Source organism: Jaculus jaculus, chromosome 5 (assembly GCF_020740685.1).
Source record: "Jaculus jaculus isolate mJacJac1 chromosome 5, mJacJac1.mat.Y.cur, whole genome shotgun sequence".
In the NCBI taxonomy this organism is placed as follows: Eukaryota; Metazoa; Chordata; class Mammalia; order Rodentia; family Dipodidae; genus Jaculus; species Jaculus jaculus.
The window spans coordinates 52,090,454-52,117,633 of NC_059106.1; the positions used below are offsets into that span (position 1 = coordinate 52,090,454).

At 52.3% G+C, this 27,180-nt stretch overlaps 1 protein-coding gene across 1 annotated transcript in view; it reads right to left on the reverse strand.

The window, feature by feature from the left end:
• Window positions 1-5,229: 5,229 nt before the first annotated feature.
• Window positions 5,230-27,180, reverse strand: part of Ubr4 (ubiquitin protein ligase E3 component n-recognin 4) — a 107,438-nt gene continuing 85,487 nt past the window's right edge. The window contains exons 75-88 of the mRNA XM_045149409.1: window positions 26,232-26,339; window positions 25,711-25,830; window positions 25,004-25,194; window positions 24,477-24,650; window positions 24,132-24,231; window positions 20,460-20,678; window positions 19,457-19,570; window positions 18,009-18,151; window positions 17,422-17,577; window positions 15,549-15,743; window positions 12,881-13,105; window positions 9,780-9,870; window positions 9,000-9,162; window positions 5,230-5,611 (exon numbers count right to left, since the gene is read on the reverse strand). Coding sequence (XP_045005344.1) covers window positions 5,547-5,611; window positions 9,000-9,162; window positions 9,780-9,870; window positions 12,881-13,105; window positions 15,549-15,743; window positions 17,422-17,577; window positions 18,009-18,151; window positions 19,457-19,570; window positions 20,460-20,678; window positions 24,132-24,231; window positions 24,477-24,650; window positions 25,004-25,194; window positions 25,711-25,830; window positions 26,232-26,339 — 2,064 coding nt within the window. The 3' untranslated portion in view covers window positions 5,230-5,546. The remainder of the gene's footprint in view (window positions 5,612-8,999; window positions 9,163-9,779; window positions 9,871-12,880; window positions 13,106-15,548; window positions 15,744-17,421; window positions 17,578-18,008; window positions 18,152-19,456; window positions 19,571-20,459; window positions 20,679-24,131; window positions 24,232-24,476; window positions 24,651-25,003; window positions 25,195-25,710; window positions 25,831-26,231; window positions 26,340-27,180) is intronic.

Sequence of the window (27,180 nt, forward strand, 5' to 3'; positions counted from 1 at the left end):
CAACTTGGCATCCCAGCTCCCCTCTAGAAGTCTACACCACGAGCCTGCTTTGGATGGGGTATCCCATCCTTGAGCCCCAAGCCCCTCATTGTAATGAAACTATCAGTGCCTGCCCCAGCGAGTGGTGGAACAAGGGAAAAGCCCACTGGCTGTGGAGCACAGCCCTGGGCCACGGAGGCAGAAGCTGCAGGGAGGGCTGTTGCCCGTGCCTCAGGATACCTCGGTGGGTTAGTTCCTCTTTGAGGCAGCAGGAGCCCTTGTGGAAGCAAGACCAGGAAGGGTGTGAGGGTTGGTGGCATCAGGCAATGGTACCCGTGAACACAGCTAACCGTGGACAACTGCTTCTGGAGGCAGGAGAGGAAACAGGGCCGTTACCTGGCTGTCTGCAGTCACGCTACACAGGACTGTGACTCTATCCCATTTGTGCCACAGGAAGGGCCATCTGCAGCTTGTTGCTGGGGTCCCACCAAGAAAAGGGAAGGAAGGAAGGAAGGAAGGAAGGAAGGAAGGAAGGAAGGAAGGAAGGAAGGAAGGAAGGGAGGGAGGGAGGGAGGGAGGGAGGGAGGGAGGGAGGGAGGGAGGGAGGGAAGGGAGGGAAGGGAAGGGAAGGGAAGGGAAGGAGGGAGGGAGGAAAGGAAGAAGGAAGGAAGGAAGGAAGGAAGGGAAAAAAAGGCCATCTTCTAGATGGCCTGTCTATCTTGGCTTTGGGGCTGACAGGGCCCAGAGCCTGTCCCAGCCCACAGCTGCTCCGGAGCCCTTGCACTGGCCCACCCCAGCCTGAAGCAGCTTAACCTTTGGCTGCAGTTGCCTCACCTGCCTGCCTTTACCGGGCCAAAGCCTGGCTTCCAAAGCCACTGGGAACCAGGATGATTGGAGTCTGGGCTCAGACCAGATGGGGAGCAGGCCCAGGTGTATGATCAGGTCTCAGTTCAACTGCCAGCAGCTACATCCTATCTATAAGCTGTTTGGCCTTGGGCAAAGTGAGTTGGCCTCTCTGAGTCAGAGGACCAAAACTGGAAGACAGGAACTAAGGATTGGAGTTCTGCCCGAGTAGGTGTTCAGTAAGCAACAGTGTTGCAGGGTCCTCAACCCCCTAATGCCACCTGACAACCTGTCAGAGGCGCAAGCCAGGGGACAAGGGCACCAGGCAGAGGGATCTGAGGGAAGAACCAAAAGCCCAGGGCGGTCTCCGTCATACAGATGGAACCCGAACACTTAGGACATTACTGCCCACCTCCCAGCCCTTGTCTCCCTAAGAGGTGGGACCAGGGCCTTCTTGCCTCAGGGTGTCTGGGACATTATCCCAGTCTCCTCTGGCCCACCCCAGGAGGCTGCTGGAGGGGGCAGGCCTCTCTCAGCAGAAAGGCCAATTCATGGGAGGCCCTGGCTAGTGATCCGTGCTGAGTCTTACAGCCCAGTGTGACAGAGTAAGTAAGCTGGGGACACTTTGCTACTCCAAATGTCACTTTCTCCCCTACAAGAGAGCACTGGCTCACTTCCAAGCCCCGCCCCCACTTCTGTCTTTCCTGTGGTTCACACTAGCTCTGTGTGCCCAGGTTCACTAAAGGCCTGGGGTGTGGGAATAGGCAATGAACTATGGGGCAGAGCCTTGGGCAGTCCCTTCCTCTGGCCCCTGTCCCTAGACCCACAGTAAAGGGACACAGGGTGAGTTGTGGAGGAAGTGGATCCTGGCCACAGTGGACAGAGGACAGTGACTGGGTCAGTGGGGTGTGGCCTTCCCCTCTTGGCTGGACCAGGGGCTCCACAAGACAAGGCTGATTACCCAAGCGGGAGAGGTGGCCCTGTGACTGAACATACGTGGCCCTTGGGCCCGTTTCTCCAGGCATATTGGGGTGGCACCGGGTAAACTTCGGCACAGCCATGGGGAGATGGAGGACCCCCCTGGCCCTGTCCCGGCAGAAAGAACTGCACAGTGGCAGACAGGCTCCGAAGCACACGAGTCCCATCTGAGCAGCTGAGCTCTGCTGACTGCGGGCGGGCACGTGCACACGTGTGCGCATGTCTGGTGGGAAACTGTCCCAACAGCCAGAAGTGTGACTGCTGGTACACTCCCGAAGGGCTTGCACCTCACACGTTCCACAATTCATCCCTTCAGATCGCCGGGATGAACCTGACCACCACGAGGAAAGCAGGCCAGGTTCAGGTTCGTGGCCTCCGCGCATAGGCCCCTTTGGAAATGCATCCAGGCCCCCTGCCCATTAGCGAAGGCTGCCTCAGCCTTGGAAATGCATTCCCACTCACCCTGAGGGCTCTGCTACCAGCCAGGGGCATCCCTCGGGCGGTGGGGACAGGAGGAAGCACGCCAAGTCACACAATCCCCAACCTACCCTCTGTCCTCACTCTGGTACCTCAGGCCTCGTTCCATTTCAGCTCTTCCCTTCCCTGCTGTGTGGAGCCCAGGCAGGCTGGTGGCTTCTCTGTGCCTCTGCTGCATACGATGATGGCAAGGGTTGAATGTGGTGCTACACCTAAGGAACAGCTCGTCCAGCACCCATGGGCACAGACCAAGGGCTGGTGCCAAGTCTCTTGTCTGCTCAGTCACCCATCTACTTCTCTTCCTGCAGATAGGATCAAAGAGGAGAAGAGGAGGCCCAAGACACCAGGATTGGTCCTGGTGCAGGGGATCTCAGCAGGGGGTTCCAGAGAGCTCAGCCTGGTGTCCCTCCCCTTGACACAGCTGGAAATGGTGTCTGCTTAAAAAGTTTGTACTGGAGCTGGAGAGATGGCTTGGTGGTTAAGGCACTTTCCCACAAAGCCTAACGACCCAAGTTTGATTCCCCAGGACCTACATAAAGCCAAGTGCAAAGTGGTGTGTGCATCTGGAGTTTGTTCATAGTGGCCCCCTGGTACACTTGTTCTACCTGCCTCTTTCTCTCTCAAATATATAAGTAATCATTTGTAGTGGCCTGTGACACCAAAGGCAGTGCCAGGCAAAGAAATGGCGCTGTGCATGGGGACAAACAGGAGAAAGGGGCGGACCAGCGGGATATAGAATGAGGGTCCTCCATGTCTGTCATTAGACAGACGAAGTGACTATCTTCCCTTCCTGGGACTTGGCTTGAGGACAGAGCCTGCCTAGCGTGGCACCTGGCACTGAGCAGACACTAACCAATCCTGGAATGCATACTCAGAGGCTGGCCTTCAGAGTCCCACAGCCCCCCTTCGCTCCTGCCTCTCAAATGGCACACCACCTCCTCTGGGATGTGGAAGCACCACCTGAGACTAAGGCAAGAACGAAACACGAAGCACTGCCGGGCCCTGGCCTCTTCACACACGTACTTGGGGAGGGGTGGGGCAGGTCTAGTGAGGCAGGGTCACCCAGCCCCTCTTAATCTGTAACAGGGCACTCAGCTTGGAGAGCTGGGCACGGGACAGGCATGAGTACACCAGCTGGAGCACCGAGAAATTCGACATCCCTCCTCAGCTTTGCTGCCAAACATGGACTTCAGGAGCCTGTGGCTGCAGCCCTAGCCAGCCCCAGTCAAGGACCATAGCTGTGGGCTCAGTGCTGGGGTAGGAGGGCCTGGCTGGCTTCTGTCCGGTGGCCCTCACGGGCTCCCGCCATGGGATGGAGTGTGGGGAGGCGCCTTTACTTCCTGCTCGTTTCCACTTGTGCTCAGGCGCCAGCCAGGCCTGGCCCAAGAACGTTTCAGACTAGCATGGCCACTGTGCCAGCAGCTTGTCTGGGATGGTGGCAGGGCCACTGGGAAGCTCCTTGGAGCAGACACCAAGGAAAGCTGGTACAATGCAGAAGAGTTTGGGCTTGGCCCCAGATTAGCCTTCTGAAGGTGCCACATCAACACCTCATCCTCAGGTGTGACATGCGACCATGGCATGGCCACACATTCAGCAGCAGGCCTGAATCTAATCAAGGAGCCCACTCCCTGAGGAGGTTGCTCCAACTTAGTCCCACAGGGGTGACACAAGGGTGGCTGCCCCTCTCCCCACGTGTGAACTGCCTCCCCAGACCAGAAGAGGACATGATGTAGAGGGAATGGCCTTGCTGCACACTGCCACAGCTCTTTGCTGAACCCATGGAGACCTCACACAGACACACAACAGCATCATAGGAAAGTGCTCTCAGAAGATGGAAAAAGCACGTTTGCTGACGACAAGGGAGGCCATTATCTCCTTCTTCTAGGGCCTTGCCACCTGCCAGCCCCACACAGCCACCATTCCCATGCCACAGGTGAGGACCTACAAAAGCACTTTGGGCAGCAGAGCTGGCAGCTGAAGTGGGTAGGCGGGCATGACCTGGCTGTCACAGAGCCACGCCAGCCCCGCAGCACGACGCCGTGAGCTGGTGCTCCCAGGCACACAGCACTCTGGTCTGCCTCCAGCTAAGCCCCAGCACAAATGGGCTTTGTCCCTCTGCTAGGTCTGAGCACAACACTCATGCCTTGTGGCTGTCTAGCCAGAGCTCTGGGAAGTGACTGTGGGAGTCTCCCAAAGGGGCCCAGAGACATCCTGGGCCCAGATGGTCTGAGAAGTGAGCCACATGAGCTGGACATTCAGATGGTGGGCTGACATCAGCCAGAGCAGTTGGCAGGGCGGCCCGCCAGAACAAAGGAGTCGGGAGTGAGCCAGTGCTTCCTCCCGAGACCATGACGGGGTCAGCCTTTTGCGGAAGCCTGGGAAGGCTGGGAGAGGCTCCCAGGAGCCCCACGGAGGTGGGGCACAGCTTCAGAGGTCCAGGACACAAGCCTGCCAACTCAGCCCCTGGCTGGGGACTCGGGCTGCTGAGGGGCCGGGCACACCACAGAGACCCGCAGCACGGTGGGGAATGGTGGCTGGTGATCAAGCCTGCCCGAGCCCCTCTACACACGACAGCCCTGACAGGTTCCCGCCTGGCAGCCAGCAGGAGACTGTCAAATGCTCCCAAGGTCTGGACAGTAGAGGAAGCCAAGGCCTGCCCCACTGAGCCCCCTTCAGCTGGGGCCTAGAAAACCATCAGGCTCCTCGCCACTGGGATTTAGCTCCCAAGGCCCCAAAAGAGCAAAGCCATGGCTTTGTTTTGGGAGCAAGATCAAGCTGGTGTCCCAGCTTGCTGGCCAGAACAGGCAGGCTCCACATGGTGCTACCGAGAGATTCACACTGCAACTCTCATCTCCCTACAGTAACCCTGCAAAGGCCGTGTGCTCAGGCCAAAGCACAGGGCAGCAGGACTACAGGTTGGGCACCAGTCACCACCTCCTTTTCCCATGCACAGTAAGTCAATTGCTGTTTATTTCTCACGATGTGCACACTCAAGTATTAAGCTGGCCAGGACAACTCATGGCTTCTGGGCATGGACAGGTCCTTCGACAGCTTGGGTTACAGACAACTTCATAGCTAGTGCACCACACACACACACGAGATAAAACAGGGAGCCTAAAAACCCCAAGCCACTCCAAGAAAAACAAGGGAGGAGAGGCGGGTGATAATGCAGTGTCCATAGGGGTAATCAATGCACAGGAGGGACGAACAGGGCAGGAAAGCAAGCAAGCTAGTTTCAATCTCATCCATTGAATCTTCCGAGGGGATGGTCAGGGGATGGAGTTCAACAGGTCCTTTAGGAAGTTCTCTGGATCGGTGATTTCTGACAGGAGACCTGGAAGACACAGGCAGCATGTGGGCAGAAGCAGCATGCACAGCCCCCAGCCCCACTGAGTCACAGATGTCTCATTCACGCAGAGAACATGCTGTGCTCCAACAAGCCCCAACGAGGCCTCTTGCTGGATCCCAGCAGTGACGGAGGAGAGAGTCACCTGGCAACAAGCACCCTTGTCCTGCTCCGGAAGCAAGCAGAGCTAACCTGAGCTTCCTGGGGCAGAGCTCTAACCTGGCTTGAGGCCAGGCAGGGGCCATAACCATGAGAACTGTGGGTTTCTGAGGGAGCCACAGTGCCCACAGTCTTGGTTTCTTCTCCAAAGGACCAAAGAAAGGTGAATGCCAATGGCCTCTGGAGCTGGAGGGGCAGAGCACAGCACAGAGTCCTGGCTCAAGAGCCCACCTCCTCAGTTCTCACATGGAGGTGGTGGGGACACCTCCTCCATGGGGACTAAGTGAGGCTGTTCTCCAGGAAGGGCCCAGTGGACATGGTGCTCCCTCCACACCAAGCCCCTGGTCAGCCTGCTTGCCCACCTTCATCAACAGGGCATAGGAGACACTGACATGGAGCTGTTATGTTACCCTGAAGGTCAGGCAACATCTAACCAAGGTCAGTGCAAGCATTTCCCTCCAAGGGAATGGGAGGTCAATAGGTCCTTTAGGAAGTTCACCGTAAACATCTGCCAGGCCACTCTTGGCTTTGGAAGGTTTGTGTGTGTGTTTTTAATATTTTCATTTATTTGCAAGGAGAGAGAAAGAGAGAGAGAGAGAGAAGAGAACCAGAGAATGGGCACACTAGGGCCTATAGCTGTTGCATGCAAATGAACTCCAAGTGCATGTTCCACTCTGTGTATCGGGCCCCATGTGGATACTGGGGAATCAAACCCAGGTTGCTAGGCCCTGCTAGCAAGCACCTAACTGCTAAGCCATCTCTCCAGCCCCTTTTTTGTTTGCTTGTTTGTTTCAAGGTAGGGTATCGCTCTAATTCAGGTTGACCTGGAATTCACTATGTACTCTTAGGGTGGCCTTGAACTCATGGCAATCCTCCTACCTCTACCTCCTGAGTGCTGGGATTAAAGGCATGTGCCACCACATCCAGCTTCCAGTCCTTGTTAAACTTACTTTAAAAAAAATTATTTTAAAGGGAAGAGAAAGGAAGGGAGGAGGATACTTAATAGGTTGACATTGTATATATGTAATTACAATGATTGTAATGGGGAGATAATATGATGGAGAATGGAATTTCAAATGGGAAAGTGTGGGGGTGGGGAGGGAGGGAATTACCATGGGATATATTTTATAATCATGGAAAATGTTAATAAAAATAAAAAATAAAAATAAATTACTTAAGTCAGGCATGGTGGTGCATGCCTTTAATCCCAGCACTTGGGAGGCAGAGGTAGGAGGATCGCTATGAGCTCAAGGTCACCATGAAACTACATAGTGAATTCCAGGTCAGCGTGAGCTAGAGTGAGAAACCCTATCTTGAAAAAACATATATATATATTTATTTGCAAGCGGAGAGGTGGGGGGAGAGACAGAATGGGTACACCCAGGCCTCTAGCTGCTGCAAACAAATTCCAAATGCATGCACCACTTTTTGCATCTGGCTTTACGTAGGTAATGGGGCATCAAACCCAGGTTGTTAGGCTTTACAGATAAGCACCTTAACCACTGAGGTCTCTCCAGCCCCCTTAAATTATTTGCAAGCAGAGAGAAAGACAGACACACACACAGTCAGAATGGCCTCTAGCCACTAAGAATTAACTCCAGACACCTGCACCACTGTGTGCATATGGCTTTATGTGGGTAATGGGAAACTGAACCTGGATCATTAGGTTTTGCAGGTCAGTACCTTAACCAATGAGCAATCTTTCAGCCCTGGAAGGTGTTTTCATTCTTGCATGTAAATAATGCATCTGATGTTCTGACACCATAAGCAAAGTCCTGACAGCCTGACCTAGGAGAAGAGGCCAGAGGGTCCTTGCTGCTAGGGTTCTATGTCTTTCCTCCTCTGCCTACTCCCTCCTCTCATTAGCTCTAACTTCCACAGTCATGTTGATGGGCATGGGCTTGGCACTGAGAAGAGGCAAACGAGGCAGGTGATATGCTCACTCTCAGTCAGAACTAAATCTACGGGAAGAAGGCAAAACCCCGTGCCTAGCGGTCAAGGCTGAAAAGACGACACAGGAAGGAGCAGGTGTAGTAACAGAGCCCCAGAGGTGAACAGGCTAGCTCACAAATACCCAGATGACGCAGGTATCAGCCTCCAACAGGACTAAGCTGCCACCGAGACCACTGCAAAAATCACCTGCACAGAGGCCTTGGCACTTTGAGGAAAAAGTGCTCAGTTGGCTGAGAAGAGAAACTCACACCACACATGTCTCGTTCCCAGAGGATGGAAAGATAAGAGGAAATGCCAGGCATTCTCTTGATAGAGGGGTGTGAGGATGTGTCCCTGTGTCTCTATTCTTTACACAATCCCTACAACGAGAACCAGAAAGCACAGAAGCAGGGAGCCAGGCTGACAAAAAAAGAGCTGCGCAGGTTGGGTTACCCCTGCTCTGGTGTAGCTAGCCATCCCCTCATAAGGACGACATGCTGGCAGAAGGAGGTGATACAACAATGTTGTGACCTGAGAGGTGCTGAATCTCAAATCCAAAGTGGACTTTCCCAGGCTTGGGCCCTTGCCACTGGCCCCTGCTGTCACCTGATGCTTGGATATGAAATCCAAACAAGTTCCAGTGTTTGTGGCTAGGTGACTGATTTGTTATATACAAAGAACTGGCACACGGGAGGGAACAGTGAATTCATTGTGCAGTTTTGCTGGCTGTGGACGAGGATCTGTCTGCCCATGGCTCGCATAACACCTGTTCAGAGTGTGCCTCACTGAGGATCTGGACCACCTATTTTAGAATCAGAGCTGCCAGGGAGGGGCGGTTCACACCTATAATCCCAGCACTAAAAGCAAGGCAGAGACAGGAGGACTGCTGTGAGTTTGAAGCCAGCTTGGGTGTGAATTCCAAGTCAGCCTGTGCTAGAGTGAGATCCCAACTCAGCAGAATCGGGGTCAAGATCTCCACTCTGGGGTCAAATGGGATGGAGGGGCTCCATACCCAGGAGGGAGTAGGATGACAGACGTGCTCCTTTTAGCATGCCAATCCTCTCAACTGTCACCAAAAGCCAGAATGCAGGAGCTCTCCCACCTTGTCAGCCCTTCAGCTTCGATCACTGCCCCCGCAAAACGGGGGTAAGCTGGCTGCTACTCAGGGGTGACCTACAGCACAGGCTCAGCAGCAGCTTGCTATTCACACAGCTCTCCTGGGACCGTGGGGAGGCTGTTATGGGCTTGGCTACACAGGACCTGAAAGAAAAACCCTCATACTGACCAGCTGCATCGAGAAACTCTGAGAAGGTCTCCACGGGCATGAACTCCTCCTGGAAGGTCTTCAGGGCTTTGTCTGCAGCTTCGTAGATGGGCATGTCGTTGTGGCGGATGTACTCGGCCAGGGAGCAGGACCAACCGCCCTCTGTGTTACTGGTGGGCACTTTCTACAAAATCCAGCGGGAGACGGAACTGGGTGAATGACCGAATGTAGCTGGCCTGCAGCCTCCAACCAATCAGACCACTGCAGCCCCAAGGAGAGGCCGCACATGCACTGCAGAACCTCACTGGAGGGTGGGTCCTATCTCTAAGACCCACAGTCCTTAAGTCTCTCTGCATAGAGAACCTTCGGTGTGTTCTGTGCCTCCTAAACCCATATTCCAACACAGGGCAGCACCCTCCCCACGCCCAACCTGCATTTCCAAAGCTGAGAGGACCACTGCCATACTCTGAGCCACTTCACTCAGGTGACAGACACTCTGACTCTCTGAAGGAGCAGGGTGCATCCTAGCTACGTAGAGCTGCTTACACAGGCAAGAGCAGGAAAGCTGACTGTGCGCTTGACTTGAGGGTGCACCCGAGGGACCTCAGCTGCCAGCAGACAGGCTACATGCGAGTCTGGGCTGAAGGCATACACTGCTCCTCCACAGTGGAGGTCTTTTGCTCTTGGGGGACAAATTATCCCAAGTGAGCAGAAAGCCTCTGGAAGTTGAGGCCAGGTCATTAGCAGAGGCACACCCACCTCACCCTGAAGAAGCAAGCTGGGCCCTGAAAGCACTGTTACCTTGAACATGTTGTAAATGAGGTCAACGAGGGCCCAGAAGAGAAGGGAAGAGCGATAGGCAGAATAGTCCTTCACTGCCTTATCGGTCAGCCTGGAAAACCAAAGCCAACGTCATTTATCAAGTTCCTTGGAGACACTCAGGAGGATGGAGCAAGGCATCTGGGGACCAGGTAGTGGGGGGTGACATACCCATCTTCTTGGTTAAAGGCACTATGGGCAAGATCCGGAAGCCATGGTCCCAGAGGTTTGCTTATTACAAATACTTTGTGGTGCAGGCATAGGATGTGATAAGAATCAAAGTTCTACCTCAGTCTTTACCTGGCCACCAGCAGATGCAAGCTGGCAGAAAAGTGGTGTTGAGCAACTGTCATGTCTAGGACAGCACATGGAGTCACCCAGCACCTCCTAAAACCTGGGATAATCCTAGAGCTGCTCGCACACCCCTTTGTTTCTGACCAGTGACACCTGAACTTAATGGAGTGACTCAGCTCTGGCATGAAGGCCAGTCGGCTCCTGGGAGCACGGGAGTTGCCTCTAACGAGGCCACCCACTTCTGGCAGACACCCTTGGTGCAAGGAACGACAGCACCAGGCAGAGCCTCTGTGAGACAGAAGAAGCAGCACACATCAGCACAGGGAGCCATGTATCAATGTGGGGATTTGATTTCAACCCACACTCTGTGAGAAGTAAAGGCCAGAGGAACTCTTGCCCTGACTCTGAGGCCATGTTCCATACCTGAAAATACACTGGGGCTTAGCTATGACTAAAGGACCAGTATTAAAATGTTTAGTGTTAACCAAACATCTGGCTTAGTGTTAAAACGTACATGTGCATGGGCTGGAAAGATGGCTTAGCGGTTAAGGTGCTTGCCTGTGAAGCCTAAGGACTCATGTTCGACTCTCCAGGTCTCAGATGCACAAAGTGATAAAACAGTGCAAGGTCACACATGTGCACAATGGGGTGCATGCATCTGGGGTTCAACTGCAGAGGCTGGGGGCCCTTGCATGCCAATTCTCTCTCACAGTCCCTGTCTCTCTCTCACATTAAAAAAAAAAAAAAAAGGCCAGTCCGTTGAGCCTGCCTCAAAAATAAACACACACACATGTGCACATAGGAGTCATGACAATGTAAATGCAGATATTAGCACTATGAGCCTCAAGTGGAGGCCCTGCCCACCATGGGGCCGGCCAGCCATACCTGCACTCAGTGGATGCTTTAACTCACAAAAGTAAAAGCTGTGAAATGTGCTTCCTACAGCTTGTCTGCCTTGAATCTCCAAAAGGATCCACGTTCGCCCTTCCTAACAGCCTGGGGATGTCGCACCCATAGCGAGTGGCACTGTGGGTGGGCCTGTTGACGAGAATAACCTTCCTTCGCTCTCCACCCTGGCAGGGAAAACACTAGAGCTCAGATAGAGGTCAGAGGAACTCCCAGGCTAGTTCCTGGCAGAGGAAGAAATGGTTTTTGCTGAACACAGACCATGTCTACATCGTCACTTTCTTTACTGCCCCTCAGTGAAGACACAGCCTGCCACAGTGACCCTGTCCCAGTACTGGAACAGCACTCTCTAAATGCCCTTTCCCAGCACCTTCTCTATGTGGTTCGTGGTCAGGCCTGGCCCTCCTTGGTGGCTGCCTGCTTTGGTAAGCAGGAGAGTGGGTAACCCTGCCCAACTTCATTAACACCTAATTAGGAAAGGTGAGTAAACTGTTGCAAAGCAAACGACACTGCAAATGCTACAGCACTGGTTTCCTAATTAGGCTATGACCAAAGTCAGCTTCTCCTTAATGCATGGAACAGTAATGGATTCCACTCCCCAGTTAAAAGGCAGAACTCAGGGGTCCAGATGTCAGCCCTGGTGGAGAGCCACTTGGTGGGCCATCTCACAGCTACGGTGGGGATCACTCGATGGGCCATGTCACAGCCATGCTGGGGACCACTTGGTGGGTCATGGATGCTGCTGAGCCTGAGTTAGCAGCAGCTTCATCTTGAGATCTGACTGCTGAGACCGAGCAGCTTGTTAACTCTCAATGCTTGGGCTCCTGGGACACACTGCAAATAACATGCTGGCATGGGGACAGGAGTTACACTGAAATCCAACAACACTCCCTCCCTCCCACTTGACCCAAACAGGCTGCTACTGGCCAGATTCAACAGGACACTGCCAACCTCATCACTGTGGGGAAATGAGGTGCCTGCAAACAGGCAAGCTTGAAATAGCAGCACTGAGAGGTAAAGACCCCATGGGCCAATTCCAGTTCCGGCACTTGCTTCTCCACTTGGCACATCACTATCAAGGCCTCAAAGCCCCTATGCTCCCTTTTTGGCCTCTAAATGTAGAAATGATCCCTTGGATCCTACGCTAAAAAATCCAGAGGGTAAGTAGGATCGCAGGGACAGATTCTCCAGAAATAACGTGAGGGCACCTGTCACGTGAGGGCCAGAAGCAAGTTACCAGTTTACAGCCTGCTCCCGCAGGGCAGGCAAGGTCCATTCTGTGTGCAGTGACCACTGTAGGGTATGGGTAAGGCAGATTTTGTTAACAGATGTGCCTGTCAATTACCTCCCTAGTGAACACCCCAGTGCAAACCCTAGCACAAAGTCATTTTTGAGGAGTAGGGTGGCCACATAATTGGGATGGAGGGTCTGGGAGAAGAAAAACTTGTGGCATGAGAGTCAGACAAGACAGAAATGTACACAAGGGAAAAGGATAAGCTTTTACTTCTTAGGGAAAAAAAAAAATCCCAACCATGGACATAGTGAAACTTCCCTGGTTTATGCCAACACTAATACAAGGCAGAAACCCTGCTATCTGGCTTAGCCCTACAGCTGGCCCTCACCTACTCACCAGATGTATCCTCAAGGCCTGACTTCCATCCTCTCTCAATGTTCACAGCATAAAACCTGGCTCTACCTTCCCGGTGGCTGAACAGAAAACCCAGAGGGGCTCAGGCAACCACCAGCCATCAGCCTAGACTTAAGATGAAGGACTAGGTAGGTAGGTCAATGGCCAAGTCAAAAGCACATGCCTCTGTCAGGCATACTGGAGACACAATGGGAAGATGTGCTCCAGGCAGGAGCTTCGCAAAACAAGCACTGACCTGGTGGCCCCTCCTGGAGCCACTGCCCGGGCATGTGAGGTCACCAACAGCCTGCGCAGGATCTCCACACGTATGGCTCTCCACTGCTCGGGAGGCAGAACATGCAGGGCCAGGACCGTGAAGTAGTGGGGCCCATCCACATCAAAGGCACACTCTACCCACTTTTCCTTGGGCTGCTCCAGGAAGCCTTGGAGGTTCTTCTCCTCTCGGGACGTGGCTCGGGTTCTGGAAGAAAAGGAGTGTGATGGAAGCAGGGAAGAGGTGCAGCATGGCCCAGGAGGGGTCTGCTCAATGTATACTTCTGAGCTTGCTGAACACTGTCATGGGCAAGCTCTCATCCCCACCCTACAGCCCCTCTTCTCTTACTCTCTAAAACCTCCTGTCTTCACAAGCCCTTTTTCATGGCATCTCCCTGACATGAACTGGGCCAGCTTGACTCAATTCCCAGTACCTCCTGGCTCTTGGGCAGGGCATGGTCACCAATTCTCTGGAGACCCAGGGAAGTGACTTGTTAAAGGCAGCAAGCTAGAGAGTGACAGTGCCAAAGCACAAGAGTAAGCTCCCCAACACGGTCCTAGTGTGCTAAAGCAAGTCCACCAAGTGTGCACTGGCTCCCAGGCTCCCTTTTTGGCTGTTTCCTCATGACCTGTCCTCGTTTTTCTTCACCAAGTTTCTCCCAGGCAGGCTCTGCTGCTCACTCACTCTTGACTAAACTGTAGAACGATGACGATGGCAGTAAACCTGAATGCCAACCACCGTTCTCACTGCTCCACACAAATTATCTCAACTAATCCTCCTAAGAACCTGGTGAGACAGGAACCACCACTGTCCCAACTGTACAGAAAAGGAAACCACAGTACTGAGGAGCTAAGCACCACAAGTCACCCAGTGGGCAGAGCGCTAAGCAGGACCTGGCAGCCTGGTTCTAGAACTCTCCCCATGACCAAGTTTTGCCAAATGATCATGGCCCACAATGAGACCGTCAGATCCTCTAACAGGTTACCAGCAACACTGGCTCCTTACACACTGCCTCGCCCTTTTGGGAGACAAACAATAACACCAGCAGTGGCGAGAATCCTGAATCTCAGGGCCCAGGCTGCAGGTGGCATGATCACAGCCACTGGACTGTGGAGACACAAGAGGAAGAACCTGGAGATGTTCTGATTCCTTCTGCTTTCTGGGCAAGATTGGGCTGGAGGGAGACACCTGACTGGTTCTTCTATTCCTGTGGGAGCCTGAGGCTTCTGGCCAAGGCAGGACCTGCTCAGGATCTCTCTGGCTCACAATGGCCATGGATGGCTAATTTATCTTTGTGTTTAACTGTTCCACCAGAGACTCAGCTGCCACACAACCAAGCTCATACCAATGTCAAACAGCCAGCAAGGTAGTAGTCTGGGGGGTGGGAAGTAGAAGCTTTGAGGTCAGTCTCTGCCTGCCCAAGATCGCTGTGACATCGCCAATTGCCCCCAGCTCAGACCAGAGACTGGAGGAACGTGGCAATGCCTATCACCAGCTCCATCCAGCTGGGCAAATCCTAGGAATGTTTTCTTCACTGGGTCTGCTTCTCCTTGGAGAATGGAGCAGCCCATTCCAGCTCATAGCTGCCAAGAGACAAGTCTCTGCAAAACCCACGGCCTTTGTCAGGGCCCCAAGAACACCGGTAATTAGCACTTCTGGATCCTATGGCAGGGTCTGGACAGCGAAAATGGCTGTGCCATCAGCAATGCCAGGTGTCTCTCTTGACAGCCCAGAATTTGGTAGATGATGTAATGTGCTCTGACAAGCCCTGCCCTGCGGTTTTAACAACGAAGCCCAGTCTCAAGGTCAGCCTTTCATCCCACGGAGAAAGGGAAGGAGGGAAAACAGCTCCGCTGACAAGGGAAGAACAAGAGCTGACCATCTTGGCTCCTCAATGGCATGGCAGCTGTGCAGGTGGACTGTGGACAGCCTTCTCCAGAGCTGCGGGATTCTGTGAGAACAGCCTATAAGTCCAACCACTAAGGCACAGGATCTTTTAATTTGCTTCTAGAGCCTGAAGAGGGTGGGAGCACCCTTCTCCACCCCACAGGGTCTACAGAAGTCCATGTCCAGGTTGTGGCCTAACTGCGCCATGGTGTACACACATCAGAGCATCTCCTTGCTGGCTGCCTTCCTTTCAGTTACTTTCCAGATCATCAGTACGCCCTGCCACACTTGCCAGGAACATTACTCACAGGACAACAAACCCAGTGTTCCAGACCTGAAGTGGGCAATCTGTGGCCTGGCCTGGCCTTGCAGGAGTTTGCACTGTGACAGCCCGTGTGCCCTACTAACAATGTGCTTGCCGTGACTCTCAACTATGGCTCCTCATTCAAGAGAGCAGTCTGGACACTGGAAGTAGAAGCTTCTCCCGTTTCCTGTCCCCATGTGGACCGAAGGCCAGTCCAAGGACACCGCCTATGGCTGCCCACAGCATTAAAGAGGCCGGCTCTGGAAAGAAGTCCCCTCATTGTCATATTCTGGGCAAACCCCAACATCGTGATTGACAGCCCCACCTCGGGAAAGGCTTAGTTCAGATATTTGCTTTGGAACCAACCAGGGAGGTGAAGCAAAAGCTAGGGGATCTGGCTGGGCAGAGGGTGCAGGGTGCATGGGCCAAGGTACCGCCCCAGGGCCGGTGGACACTGACGTGTTCAGGACGTAAAGCACGGTGTGAATGATGTATGGGATCAGGTGGATGTTGCTCTCGCGGCCACCCCCGCCAGTGTCGGCGCTGAACGACTGCTCCATGGCGAAGCGCAGGAAGAGCAGCTTGGTGTCATGGATGTTGAGCTGGTACGTGGGCTCCCGCTGGCCTGTGCATTCCTGGAGGTAAGTGTTGTGCCTAGAGAAAAGCGGGGCACACAGTAAATGTGGGAGTGAGGTCCTGGGTGAAAGCCCAGGCTGTTCTCCTCACAGGCCTGGTAACTGCAGAGGTCAACAAGTGGGAGCAAATGAGGAGAGAACAGGGTGTGGGACCGTCAGGAAGGACGTGTTCCCATCAGCTATGACTGCATGTAATGCTCTCAGTGTAGATGAGAAGCCACCACTTTTGAAGTCCCACTTCTTGATGGGCAGGCATCAAAAGGACCTATGGCCAACAGTGACATGGGGGAGGAAAAAAAAAAAAAGGAATTTAACCCTGCTGAGTGACCTGGACCCTATCTATTTTCCATGTGTGTATAAGGGTGGTGTGTGTGTGTGTGTGTGTGTGCTGTGAGCATGGTGTCCACACACATGAAGATGTACACACTCGACACATGCAGAGGCCAGAGGAAAACACTGGGCATACTCCACTACTGCTCATCATCTGTTTCCTTGAGACCGAGTCTCTCACTAAACCTGAAGGTGCTGTTTTAGGTCAGCCTGTCTGACAAGACAGCCCTAGTAATGCTCTGATCCCTGCTACCCACAGGACTGGGGTTACAAGCATGGGTGGCCACACTCAAATGTTTATGCGGATGCTGGGAATTGAACTCAGGGTGAATCAGGCCTTCTCAAGCCCTCATAGTTGCATGGTAAGTGCTCTTGCCTGCTAAGCTATCTTTTTATTTTTATTTTTTTAAATTTACTGGTGCTGGGTGTGGTGGTGCACACCTTTAATCCCAGTACTCAGGAGGCAGAGGTAGGAGGATCGCCCTAAGTTCAAGGCCACCCTGAGACTACATAGTGAATTCCAAGTCAGCCTGGGCTAGAGTGAGACCCTACCTCAAAAAACAAACAACAACAACAAAAAAAATTACCTGAGAGACAGACAGAAAAAGAGAATGGGTGCGCCAGGGCCTCCAGCCACTGCAAACAAACTCCAGATGCATGCGCCACCATGTGAAGTTGGCTTATGTGGGTCCTAGGGATTTGAATCTAGGACCTTTGGCTTTGCAGGCAAGCACCTTAACTGCTAAGCCATCTCTCCAGCCCACCTGCTTCTTATTAACTGGGTAATCCTGAGTACACAGCTCAAGCCCTGTGTCCCAATTTCCTCACCTACAGGAAGCATGTGAATTTGTTGTCTGCTGTTGTAATTTATTACTGCCAGGTGTATGGATTATAAAATAGGACCTGGGAGGGGTCACAAAGCCAACACACAAGCACCTCAGAAAAACTTCAGTTCTTGCAGTCCTGACATGTAAAAGGAGCCCTTAATTCTCCCTAATATTTTCATAATTTAAACATCATCACAGCCACATACCTTACAAGTGTACTCTGAGAAATTCTGGTCTTAGGGACCAAGTAAGGGTACTGAGTCCTATGTCATACATCAAAGCAAGAGAGGCTGTAGTCAGGAATTATACACAGTAACCAAGAAGCTGGTTTCTCTTACTAAGATGAGCCTTGGCAAATTGATTCAGTCAGCCCCCATCCCTCATCCCTATCTGCTTTGGATGATCCCCATGGTCAGTAGCACAGACGCTGGGATAAAGGGGCCAGGAAATGGTGTCACCAGGGCCAGGGCTGACAACTGATCTCCCCCCCTTCTCCTTGAGACTGCCTCATTTTTGTCAGGGGAAACGTTCAACACTCACCTTGCCAAGCAAGTAGCGAAAGCAGATTCAGGGACATGGGGCCCCCAGACTGGAAGGAGCCCATTGCACTTTGTGTTCGCATTCTGCAGGGCAGCACTTTCCCACTCTTCCCGGCCTCTTGCCAACCTGGATGGGGAGGAGAGCAGAGACAAGTGACTGCTGGGATTAATCTGGTAATGAGGCACTTGGGTGACTGGGTGGGGAGGGTTTGCTAACACCAACTATGTACATCTGGCCATGCTACTGGCCTTAGGGAGAGAGTACTTGTAACCTCCATAAAGTAAATGCTGGCTTTGCTAATTCAGACAGGCAGGACTGCTTTCACCAGCCTGGGGTCAAGGGCAAACATTTTTCTTACATGACAAGAACAGTTTGTGGACCTATAGACATCATGGGACCCAGAGATTGAGAGGGAGACTCAAAGCTCCAGGCTGGCTATCCCAGCTCCTGCCAATCCAGGGCTTTAGGACTTTAGGCAAGTGGCCCACCCCGCTGAAGCAATGCATGTCTAGAGCTGAAACACTATGAAAGGGTGGAGGGCAGGGGCAGGTGCCCTGCCAGAGTCCATCCGCAGAGCTGGTGCCTACCTGACAGCAGCCAGGTGACAGTCGTAGTGCACGATGTTGAAATGGGACACAGTGCTATAGCCCTGCTGTTTTCGGGGCTTGTTCTCCATCTCCTCCAAGGCCACCCGCTTGGTGAAGGTGTAGATGCCCAGCACCTTTGTGGGCTGCAAGGAGAACACAGAAGGAGGCTGAGGACACTCCCTGGTGGGCTGGGGAAGGAGCTAAGCAGAATGGGGAATGCCGAGTGTCTCCCTTTCCAGGCAATGCCCTGAGATTCAGGTGGCTCTGGGCAGGGAGGCTTCTGGAAAGTACTCTGGGTAAAGTCCTCTTGCTGCCACCCAAACTCATGCTGAGGCCCACTTCCTCAGTGCACTGTGAGAGGGACCTTGAGGGAGTAATTAGGTCATCCAGACCCACCACGGGTTTAGACTGTGGCATCACGCTCTTGGGTTTCCAGAACAGTAAGCTAAATAAACCTCTGTTTTTTTTCTTTTTGTGTCAAGGTCTCACTTTAGCCCACGCTAGTCTTGAACTCATGGTGATCCTTCTCCTTTGGCCTCCTGAGTACTGGAATTAAAGGTGTGAGCCACCAAACCCAGCATTATTTTTCCAGTGCTGAGGACAGATGCTAGGGCCTTGTGCTGGTTACATGTTCTCCTGCTGAACTGCACGAACTAGACCCTCAGCCCCAAACCTCCATTCTTTACAAGTTACTTTGCGTCAGGGATTTTATTAAAACAGAAGACAGACCATGACAGCTGACACCTCACCTCAGCTGTGAGTTAAGCACCTGGCTGGGCACAACTGAGTGCGGGGTCAACCAATAGCAGGAGGCTGTGCAGACGGGGCAGACGCAAGCCTGGGCCATCATCTGTTTGTGCTTCATCTATCAGGCCACTCGCTTTCCAACAGCTGCTGGGCGGTTCCAAGGAGGCTGGACCACAGCAGGAGCAAAGACCCTGCCCTTCTACACCCTGGGATCAAAGGCTAAAGAGGTGAGGCCACTTTCTAGGACTGTCTTAACAGGCCACCAGCTGCTCTGCTCTTTTGAGGTGTCACCTAGCTTGGCTGCACTGGGAAAGTAGATGATCTGATCTCCTGCATCCTAAAGGGGAGCTGTGTGGTGTGCTCTTGGTCAGGGGTCAGCACAGCCTCCACTGGAGTTCTGGTTCTGCCACATGCCCTCACAACTGCCGGCTGGGGCCTCTCACAGGTTGCAAGAATCACTGAGTGCACATAAAGCCCTGAGCAAGGCCGGGCACTCCAAGGGGGTTGGCAGGTGGGGCTTCCAGTGATGCTGGTGTGCTGCCCCCAACGAGGGCAGCTGACCTTTGTCAATCTCCCAAAGCAGAAGCTTGACCTCAGCCTAAGTACAAAATGGCTTGCATGAGTCGGACACTGTCTGGAAATGGAGCCACCAAAGCAAGAGCGCCGGGGGTCACCTGTCACCTGCTGCTGAGCAGCCGTACCTGGAACTTGTACCCCTCCCTGCAGATGCAGCACGTAAGCCCCGGCTCCTCGATCAGCTCTTCCATCTGCTTCAGCAGCGCCGTCTTGGTCACCACCTGGCCCTTTTCGTTTGTCTACAGGGGAACCCAGGCAGTATGTCAGAAGGGGATTCCCACATACTCTCTCACCCTGGCATGGGGACACCCAGAACTATGCACTAAGGAAGACAATCTGCACAGAGAGGAGAGCCTCTGTTTGACGGTGCTAGGGATGGAGCCAGGGCCTCATACACGCTAGACAGGCAAGTATTCTACCACTGAGCTACAATTCCACCTGCTTCCAGCTGTCTGCAGAAGGCAAAGACCTGGTTTCTGCTACTTTCTCCCCTTTGTACAGAAGCCATTCAAGCAGAGGAAACAGCCAGTGGGAACCTGGCATGCTGCCACCTGCCACCCCAAAGCCCCTTTGCTTTGTGCCAGTCTCAACTGCCAAGGGTGGTTGCATTCTGATTGTTTACTATTCCCAGCAAGTGTCAAACTGCTGACGCTTGAGTCTGCTTGTTAGGACAAGGCTCTTCCAGAGCCACTGCTTCCTCTCAGGCAGGGCAACAAAAAGAACCCACAGCCCTCTGGGGCAATCAGACCCTGGCCTATTTAGCAGCCATGCGTCCTGGCCTCCATTTACTTTGCCTCCCAGTTTCAATCTCTTCACCTGGAAAATGGGTAGAACAATACAAAGCCACAGACCTACTTGGGGGTTTGAATAAAATCGAATACATAAGGCATCTGCAGTATCCCGCATATGGCAAGCCCTCAACACAAAATAGTTTTATCTCCATTTTTATCATTTTTGTGAACTTGCTAAGTTAAATCTGTGTGGCAGAAAAACAGTAGCCATACCTGAGGAAGCCCAGAACACCTAGCTCCTCCGCCTGCCCCACCCCTCCCAGCTCTGCTGGAAAGCAAGAAGGTTGCTCATGGCTGGCTCCTGGTCCCCACTGGCAATGCTGGCAGGCGCCTTTACCATCATGCCGAGGGTTCCCAAAGCCTTCTGCCTCATGGCCATGGCCATGCGCTTCTTCTCAGCCCGGGTCTCCCTGCGGGCTGCATCGATCTTCTTGTTCACATCAGGGTGTTCCCGCAGTGCCTCCAGCAAGTTCTCAGCCAGGGTCCCAATGCCTTCATCACTGGACACCTGCTCCAGTTTATGCAGGTTTGTGATGGAGTCAGTTCCAATTAGAACCTGCCAAGACAAGAGCAGCAAGATGCATGTACCCAGTGATAGAGATGGCCTTCTGCCCAGGAGTTCAAAACCACAGACAACCAGCCGATGCGCACAGCCTCATGTCATCTGCTCAGCTGCTGTCACAGCCTGTGACTCATGGAAGGAGGTCTGCCTCAGCTAGTGACCTCTGACCAGTTACTTTGAACATTAGCTACAGGTCCCCATATGTAAGAAGGGAATAACGTCATGGCTGCTATAAGATTTAAGAACAAGACTGTGCATGTAAAGCACCCAGCACAGTGCCCGTGATGGGGACAGCCAAGGACAGTCCTACCCTGGTAAGAGAGACTTACCTGGTAAGTCCTATCTGGCAAGGCCACTGTGCTATCCTCAACAAAGACCCTGGTATTTCTGTGGTCCCATGTTCTACATCTGGGAGTCTGTGTCCACCAAATTTGGTGGCAGTTTTCCTGCCTATGCACACCAAAGGCACAGCTCCCATGCGTGGTGTGCAGAGGACTTACATGTTACTGAATCTGCGCTGGGGAGGGCCGGGGTGCATACCCCTACGGCACCATGCCATGTGGACGCAAACAGAAGAATACATATGGATGCTGATCCTGCGCTAGAACTCAGAGCCCTGTGGCACCACACTATGTGGCTCGGGGCTGGGAAGACCTAAACAAGGCAGGTGTAGCTAAGAAAAGTCTGTAGGTGGCCTCACAGCAACAATGAAATCCCCATCACCCCTTCACAAGTGATTGGTGGCAATTTCTACAAAGCCAATGTGCGACATGAAAGCTCAGTGCTCTCCTCTGATCGCTCGTGAGCTCGTAAATCCTCTCACTGCAGGCGAACTTGCACCTCAGGAAGATTACAAGTCGTCTCACATCTGTGCTCCTAAATACTGAGCTTGTATTTAAAATCCCAGTAGACTTTTCCACAGGCATCCCAAACTCAGTTCCCTAGGTGTTTACTATGTGCATGCACAGGTGTGCACGTGGGCATACATGTGTGTGAAACAAGTATATGAGGTGCTAGGAAAACTAAGTTCATACTCCAACAAAGTGAGGGGATGGACCACACATCCAAAGAACCTGATTCAACTCTCCTCCCTGTACCCTCAAACCTGTGCCCCCCATCTCCTCCAATAACACCACCATTTACCGCATTCTGCAACCAGGATGGAGTTCTAAAGTCCCCCAGCCTCTCAACTACCAAACTATAGGTCTCTGCTGAGGCCCCCCGCTAACTAGTTCAAGCTGCTGCTCAGCCACTCATTCACCAGGTCAAGATGAAAGGCCACTACCTATTCTTCCCGTAGAATTCCTTCTCACTAGGATGGTCGGGGCACTGTTTCCAGGGGGAGATCCACAGTCCCAGGCCAGATGTAGGAGTGCATGCCTATAATCTTAGTATTTGGGAGGCTGGGACAGGAGGATTGCTACGAGTTTGAGGCAATGTGCATGAAGACTCGCTAGGAGAGGCAATTTCTATGAAGATGCATTAGTTGTGGCTATCTCTACTAAAGTGAACAAGTTTCTAACAGATCTGGGTGAGACAACTGGAGCAACTGTCACTGTGTGTAGTCAAAGTGAGTTATCACAACAGACTGTCAAAGAAGAAATCAGAACTACATTCCAATAATATACAGGGTGGGGGGAAACTAGCCCTAAAGACTCTTAAAACTCAACATAAAAAAAAAAAAATGTTAAGCAGATAACTTAGAAAATGGGCAGAAGACTTGAGAAGACATTTCATGGAAGAATAGACAGAGGAGAGGCCAACCACGGACACACAAATCCAAAGCACAGTGAGGCAGCACTGCATCTACCAGCTTGGCTAAAAATGAAAAACAGATACCAAATGTTGGCAAAGATGAGGCAAAACTAGGCCACTCACACACTGCTAGTGGGAATGTAACGTGGCACAGCCAGTCCAGAAAACAGCTAGGTAGTTTCCTAAAGAGCTAATCTGCAATTGCTACCTCAGACAGGCATACCCTCTTGGGCACTGGTCCCACAGAATGAAATCATGTTCCCATAAACACCTACACCTCAGTGTTCACTGCAGCTTCACCAGTAACATCCCCAATGGCAGACCACCCAGTTGTTCTTCCACAGGAGATAGGAAAAGACAGACGTGTCCTTACTGCAGGATGGCACTCAGCAACAGAAACACACACACAACTGATGCACTCAGTAGGACCTGGGTGAAAAAAGCCAGTCCCTAGAGGAAAGTTACATACAGTGCGATTCATTCATACAACATTTCTGAAATGATAAAATTATAGCTATGGGGTTGGGAAGATGGTTCAGTGGTTAGGTTGCTTCCTGTGTAACTATGAGGGCCTGAGCTGCCAGAGTTCAAATCTCCAGATCCTATGTAAACTAGCTGGGTATAACCATGCAGGCCTGTTACCCCAGTCCCAGAGACCTGAGAGTCAAGGGAGCCTTACAAGCTCCAAAACAGTAAAGAGACTCTGGCTCAAAAACAAGACCAGATGGAAGAGCAAGAGAGCAGAACACCCCAAGTTCCACTCTGACCATCGCGGGTGAGTGACCCTTGCCACAGGCAGGCATATGGGGCACTGAAGGGGCATACACAAGTACATACACACACACATCACACAACACACACACATGCACGCATGCACACACACACACACACAAAAAAATTAATTTACAGATCAAGCAGGGACTTGTGGCAGGGGCCCGGTGGGATGTGGATGAGGCCAAAAGGAGGGACCCTTAGGTGACAAAACAGTCCTGCATTTTGACTGTACCAAGGTCAATATGGCTGTAATACAAGCTGGTTTTGCAAGCTGCCACCTTTGGGATTCCTTTGCATTGTTTACTAACTAAAGGCTTCAAAGAAAACCTCAGCTCCAGTCATCTGGATGGGACCAATAAGGTTTGTAAGGGCTTTTTAACAGACACCTCAGAGCAATCAGGAGTGGGCAACAGAGCAGAATGGTGGGCCGCCTGAGGCAGTGCAGAGAAGGGAGGTGATGGTGTCCTAGCGATCCAATTTCACAGGGTCGGCCACAACCCTCAATTTAGTTGCTACACATACAATCAGGGAAAATGGAGTCTATGTATGCTGAATGTGGATCAGGCTGGAGAGATAGCTCAGCGGTTAAGATGCTTGCCTGCAAAGCCTAAGGACTCAAGTTTGATTCCCTAGTACCCATGTAAAGCCAGTGTACAAAGTGGCTAGAGGCTCTTGTGTGCCCCTTCTTTACCTTCCTCTTTCTTGCTCATTCTCTCAAATAAATAAATATGTTACAGAAGAAAAAGACAGCGTGGAATTCACCAAAGCATAAAGAACTCTGTGAGACAAGAACTCCAGAAAGTCCATCCACAGGACAAGTCACACCTCCAGGTAACTTGCTGACTGTTATTCCTTCAGTTGGGGAACTATATGCTCAGCAGTCTGAGTCTTCCTACCACATGCACGCTAGCCACTCACCTGTGTAGCGGGGTGTTGGATGGCCAGCCCCCGAAGAAGCCTCAAGATAAATGGCAGAGCTGGACGGGACAAAAACTTTTTCCAAATGTCAGCATCCAAACTACAAAAAAGAGGAAGGCACATCAGCAGCTGGGGGAGCCAAGCACCTGGATGCCAACTGTGGATTCTGGCAAAGTTCAACATGACCTCCAAGAGTGTCAAGGAGGCACACGGAGAATGAGTTCAGTTGAGACAGACAGAGCTGGTACTCTGAAGACAACACAGGCCCTTGACAGCTCCTCTAGGGGAGGACACAGGATACAGGATGAGGAGGGAAACAGCAAAGGGCACAGTGGGGCATCTTACTTCTTGGCACTTGGGATGTGCTTTTTCATGTACTGCAGGGCATTCTGGGTGATCCCCCTCTGTAGGATCAGGTCCTTCAGCTGGTGCCCGTTACTGTTGTTCTTGATGCCCGCAGCAATTTTGCAGAAGCAGTCCAGGAAGACTTTATCGTCACCGCTGTGGTCTTCGTCGTACCTAGGGACAGCAGAGGCTGGCAGTGTGAATGAAGGCAGAACCCAAGCCAGTCAGAATACTCTCTTGGTTAACAGCCTTAAACTGCCTATAGTTCTTAGTCTAAACTCCGCCTAAGGACATGAAGACCCTCACACCTGGCTCCTGCCCTTGGTAGGTGACTGTTTTCTACTGCAGCACACGGTGATTCAACTAATGCCCCCACCCCTCCCCCACTGGCTAAGCAGAGCCCTTTAACTGCCAGACACGGAAACAAACCTGCAACAGAAACCTAGGTGGCTCCTCCCCACCTCAAAGAAGTAGCTCAGGTTTTGGGGGACTCCCTTTCAACAAGCCACAGCACAGCCGGCACGTACTTATCAAAGTTGCAGTATGGCTTGAAGCGCTCCACGAGGATCTGCATCTTCTCCATTTCTCCAAAGGAGAGGTACGGTATGATGCGAAGCAGGCCCTGGAGAACGCTGGGGTTGGAGCGGACAAAGGTACTGTTGATCTGGTCCAGGAGCATCACGAGTTGATCCTTGTCACCTGTGAGGAGGAGGTTGCCCTGCAACAGAGAAAAGAGTAGAAGTCAGGGAAGTACAGCCACTCCCACCCATCACAGAACTGCTCCTCATCCTTTCTTGGGGGTTAACAGCAGGGCAGGTTTCCTTGTATAAATGAGCTTCCAAGTTTTAATGAGGCCTATGGGCAGTCAAAATATACCAGTACACTCTCCTGTTCTTCAAGCCCTGTGACGGTGGAGCAAGTTTGGGAGGCTGAACACCTGGGCTCCAGTAGCATGTTACATCCCAAGGCTGAGGCACTGTCAATTGTGCAAGGAGTAGAACTGCACCAAGGCTAGGCCTGGGTCCCATTTCTGAGGATTTCCCAGTGGAAGAGCATTCTTAGTGGCTTGGTTTCCTCAGCATTCTAAGACCGCAGGCTCCAGTGCAACGATGTTACCATTAGCAGAGCCTGGCCATTCCTGACTTGAATGGGTCGAGTCATTGCAGTTGAGCTCATCTAGATCCAAACAAGTTTTCCTCCCAGTTCTGTGGGCAGAAGAACCAGACCCACTCACCTTGTCCTCACTCAGGGGCTCGGCGTTGGACTCATCTAAAATGATCTCCATGATGCTGAGCACCTGCTCAGCCACAGCGGCACCTCCACTGTCCTTGCTCTCCTGCTCAGCTACCAAGGCCTGGAAGAGGAAGAGGAGGAGGCCCAGTCACTCTCAGGAGACTGTCACTACTTATGACCTCTGCTGCCCACTCTGACCCAGAGGCTGTGTGTGTATATCTGACAGGGAGACGTGTGTGCAGAACTTTGAAGACTATGAAAACATGCCATTCCAGGTGTTGCTCTTGGCTGTCCCAACAAGAGAGATTCTACTCTCTCATTGGTGTCAAAAATGGGTGACGTGTTTTAGAGATTTCCTTCCTCTGACTAGTGCTCAGAAAAGGGGTGAGAAAGCTCTCAGGTATCATGAAAGTAGTGATGGTGAGTCAGAAGGAGGAGTTAGAAAGACCAAAGACGAGATGTTCCCTGCTCCCAGCACTGCCCAGCTTCCCTCTTCCATCATTTGTGGTCCACACTCCTTACCAAGTTTAGCGTCCCCAGCATGACATTCAAAGTGTTCATTTCCAGCTTGACCAGCTGCTGCCGGTTGACTTTCACCTTCACGCAGTAGCTGAACAACTTCAGCAGCACCTGACAAGAGAAGGCAGCCCAAGCTCGTGAGCACCGACGGGTGTAGGAAGGGCAAGCAGGAGTGAGCATCTGAGGGGCCTACACAATTCAGAGGTACTCCTCCTCAAGGGTAGGTTCAATAGGAGCAGTGACCTTTACAGGACACAGGCAGATGGTTGGACTCACACCAGGCTGACATATTTTTTTTTAATTTTTTATTTATTTATTTGAGAGTGACAGAGACAGAGAGAAAGACAGATAGAGGGAGAGAGAGAATGGGCGCGCCGGGGCTTCCAGCCTCTGCAAACAAACTCCAGACGCATGCGCCCCCTTGTGCATCTGGCTAACGTGGGACCTGGGGAACCGAGCCTCGAACCGGGGTCCTTAGGCTTCACAGGCAAGCGCTTAACCGCTAAGCCATCTCTCCAGCCCCAGGCTGACATTTTAAGTGGTAACATTCTTCAAAGGTCACCCTACTATCCCTATGGCAGTGACAGCAGTGCTGTCCTAGGGAAATCCCAGCACTCATGAAGACTCAACTGACAGTAGACAAAATGAGACCCCAAAGCTCATAGCCTGTGGGAGCTCAGAACCCAGAATGTCATTAGAAACAGGCATCGTGACATTTGTCCTCATGTACCCTGGAGAGTGAAGATTCCAGAGACGTATCTGCAATACTGACATTGTAACAAGACGTCTGGATGAAGCTCAAACAAAATTCTACAGCATGAGCCCCCATAACATAGTATGAGGGTTGGAGAGACGGCTCAGCAGTTAAAAGTGCTGGCTTGCAAAGCCTGATGGCCTGGGCTCCATTCCCCAGCACCTACATAAAGCTAGATGCACAAAGTGGCACACTTGT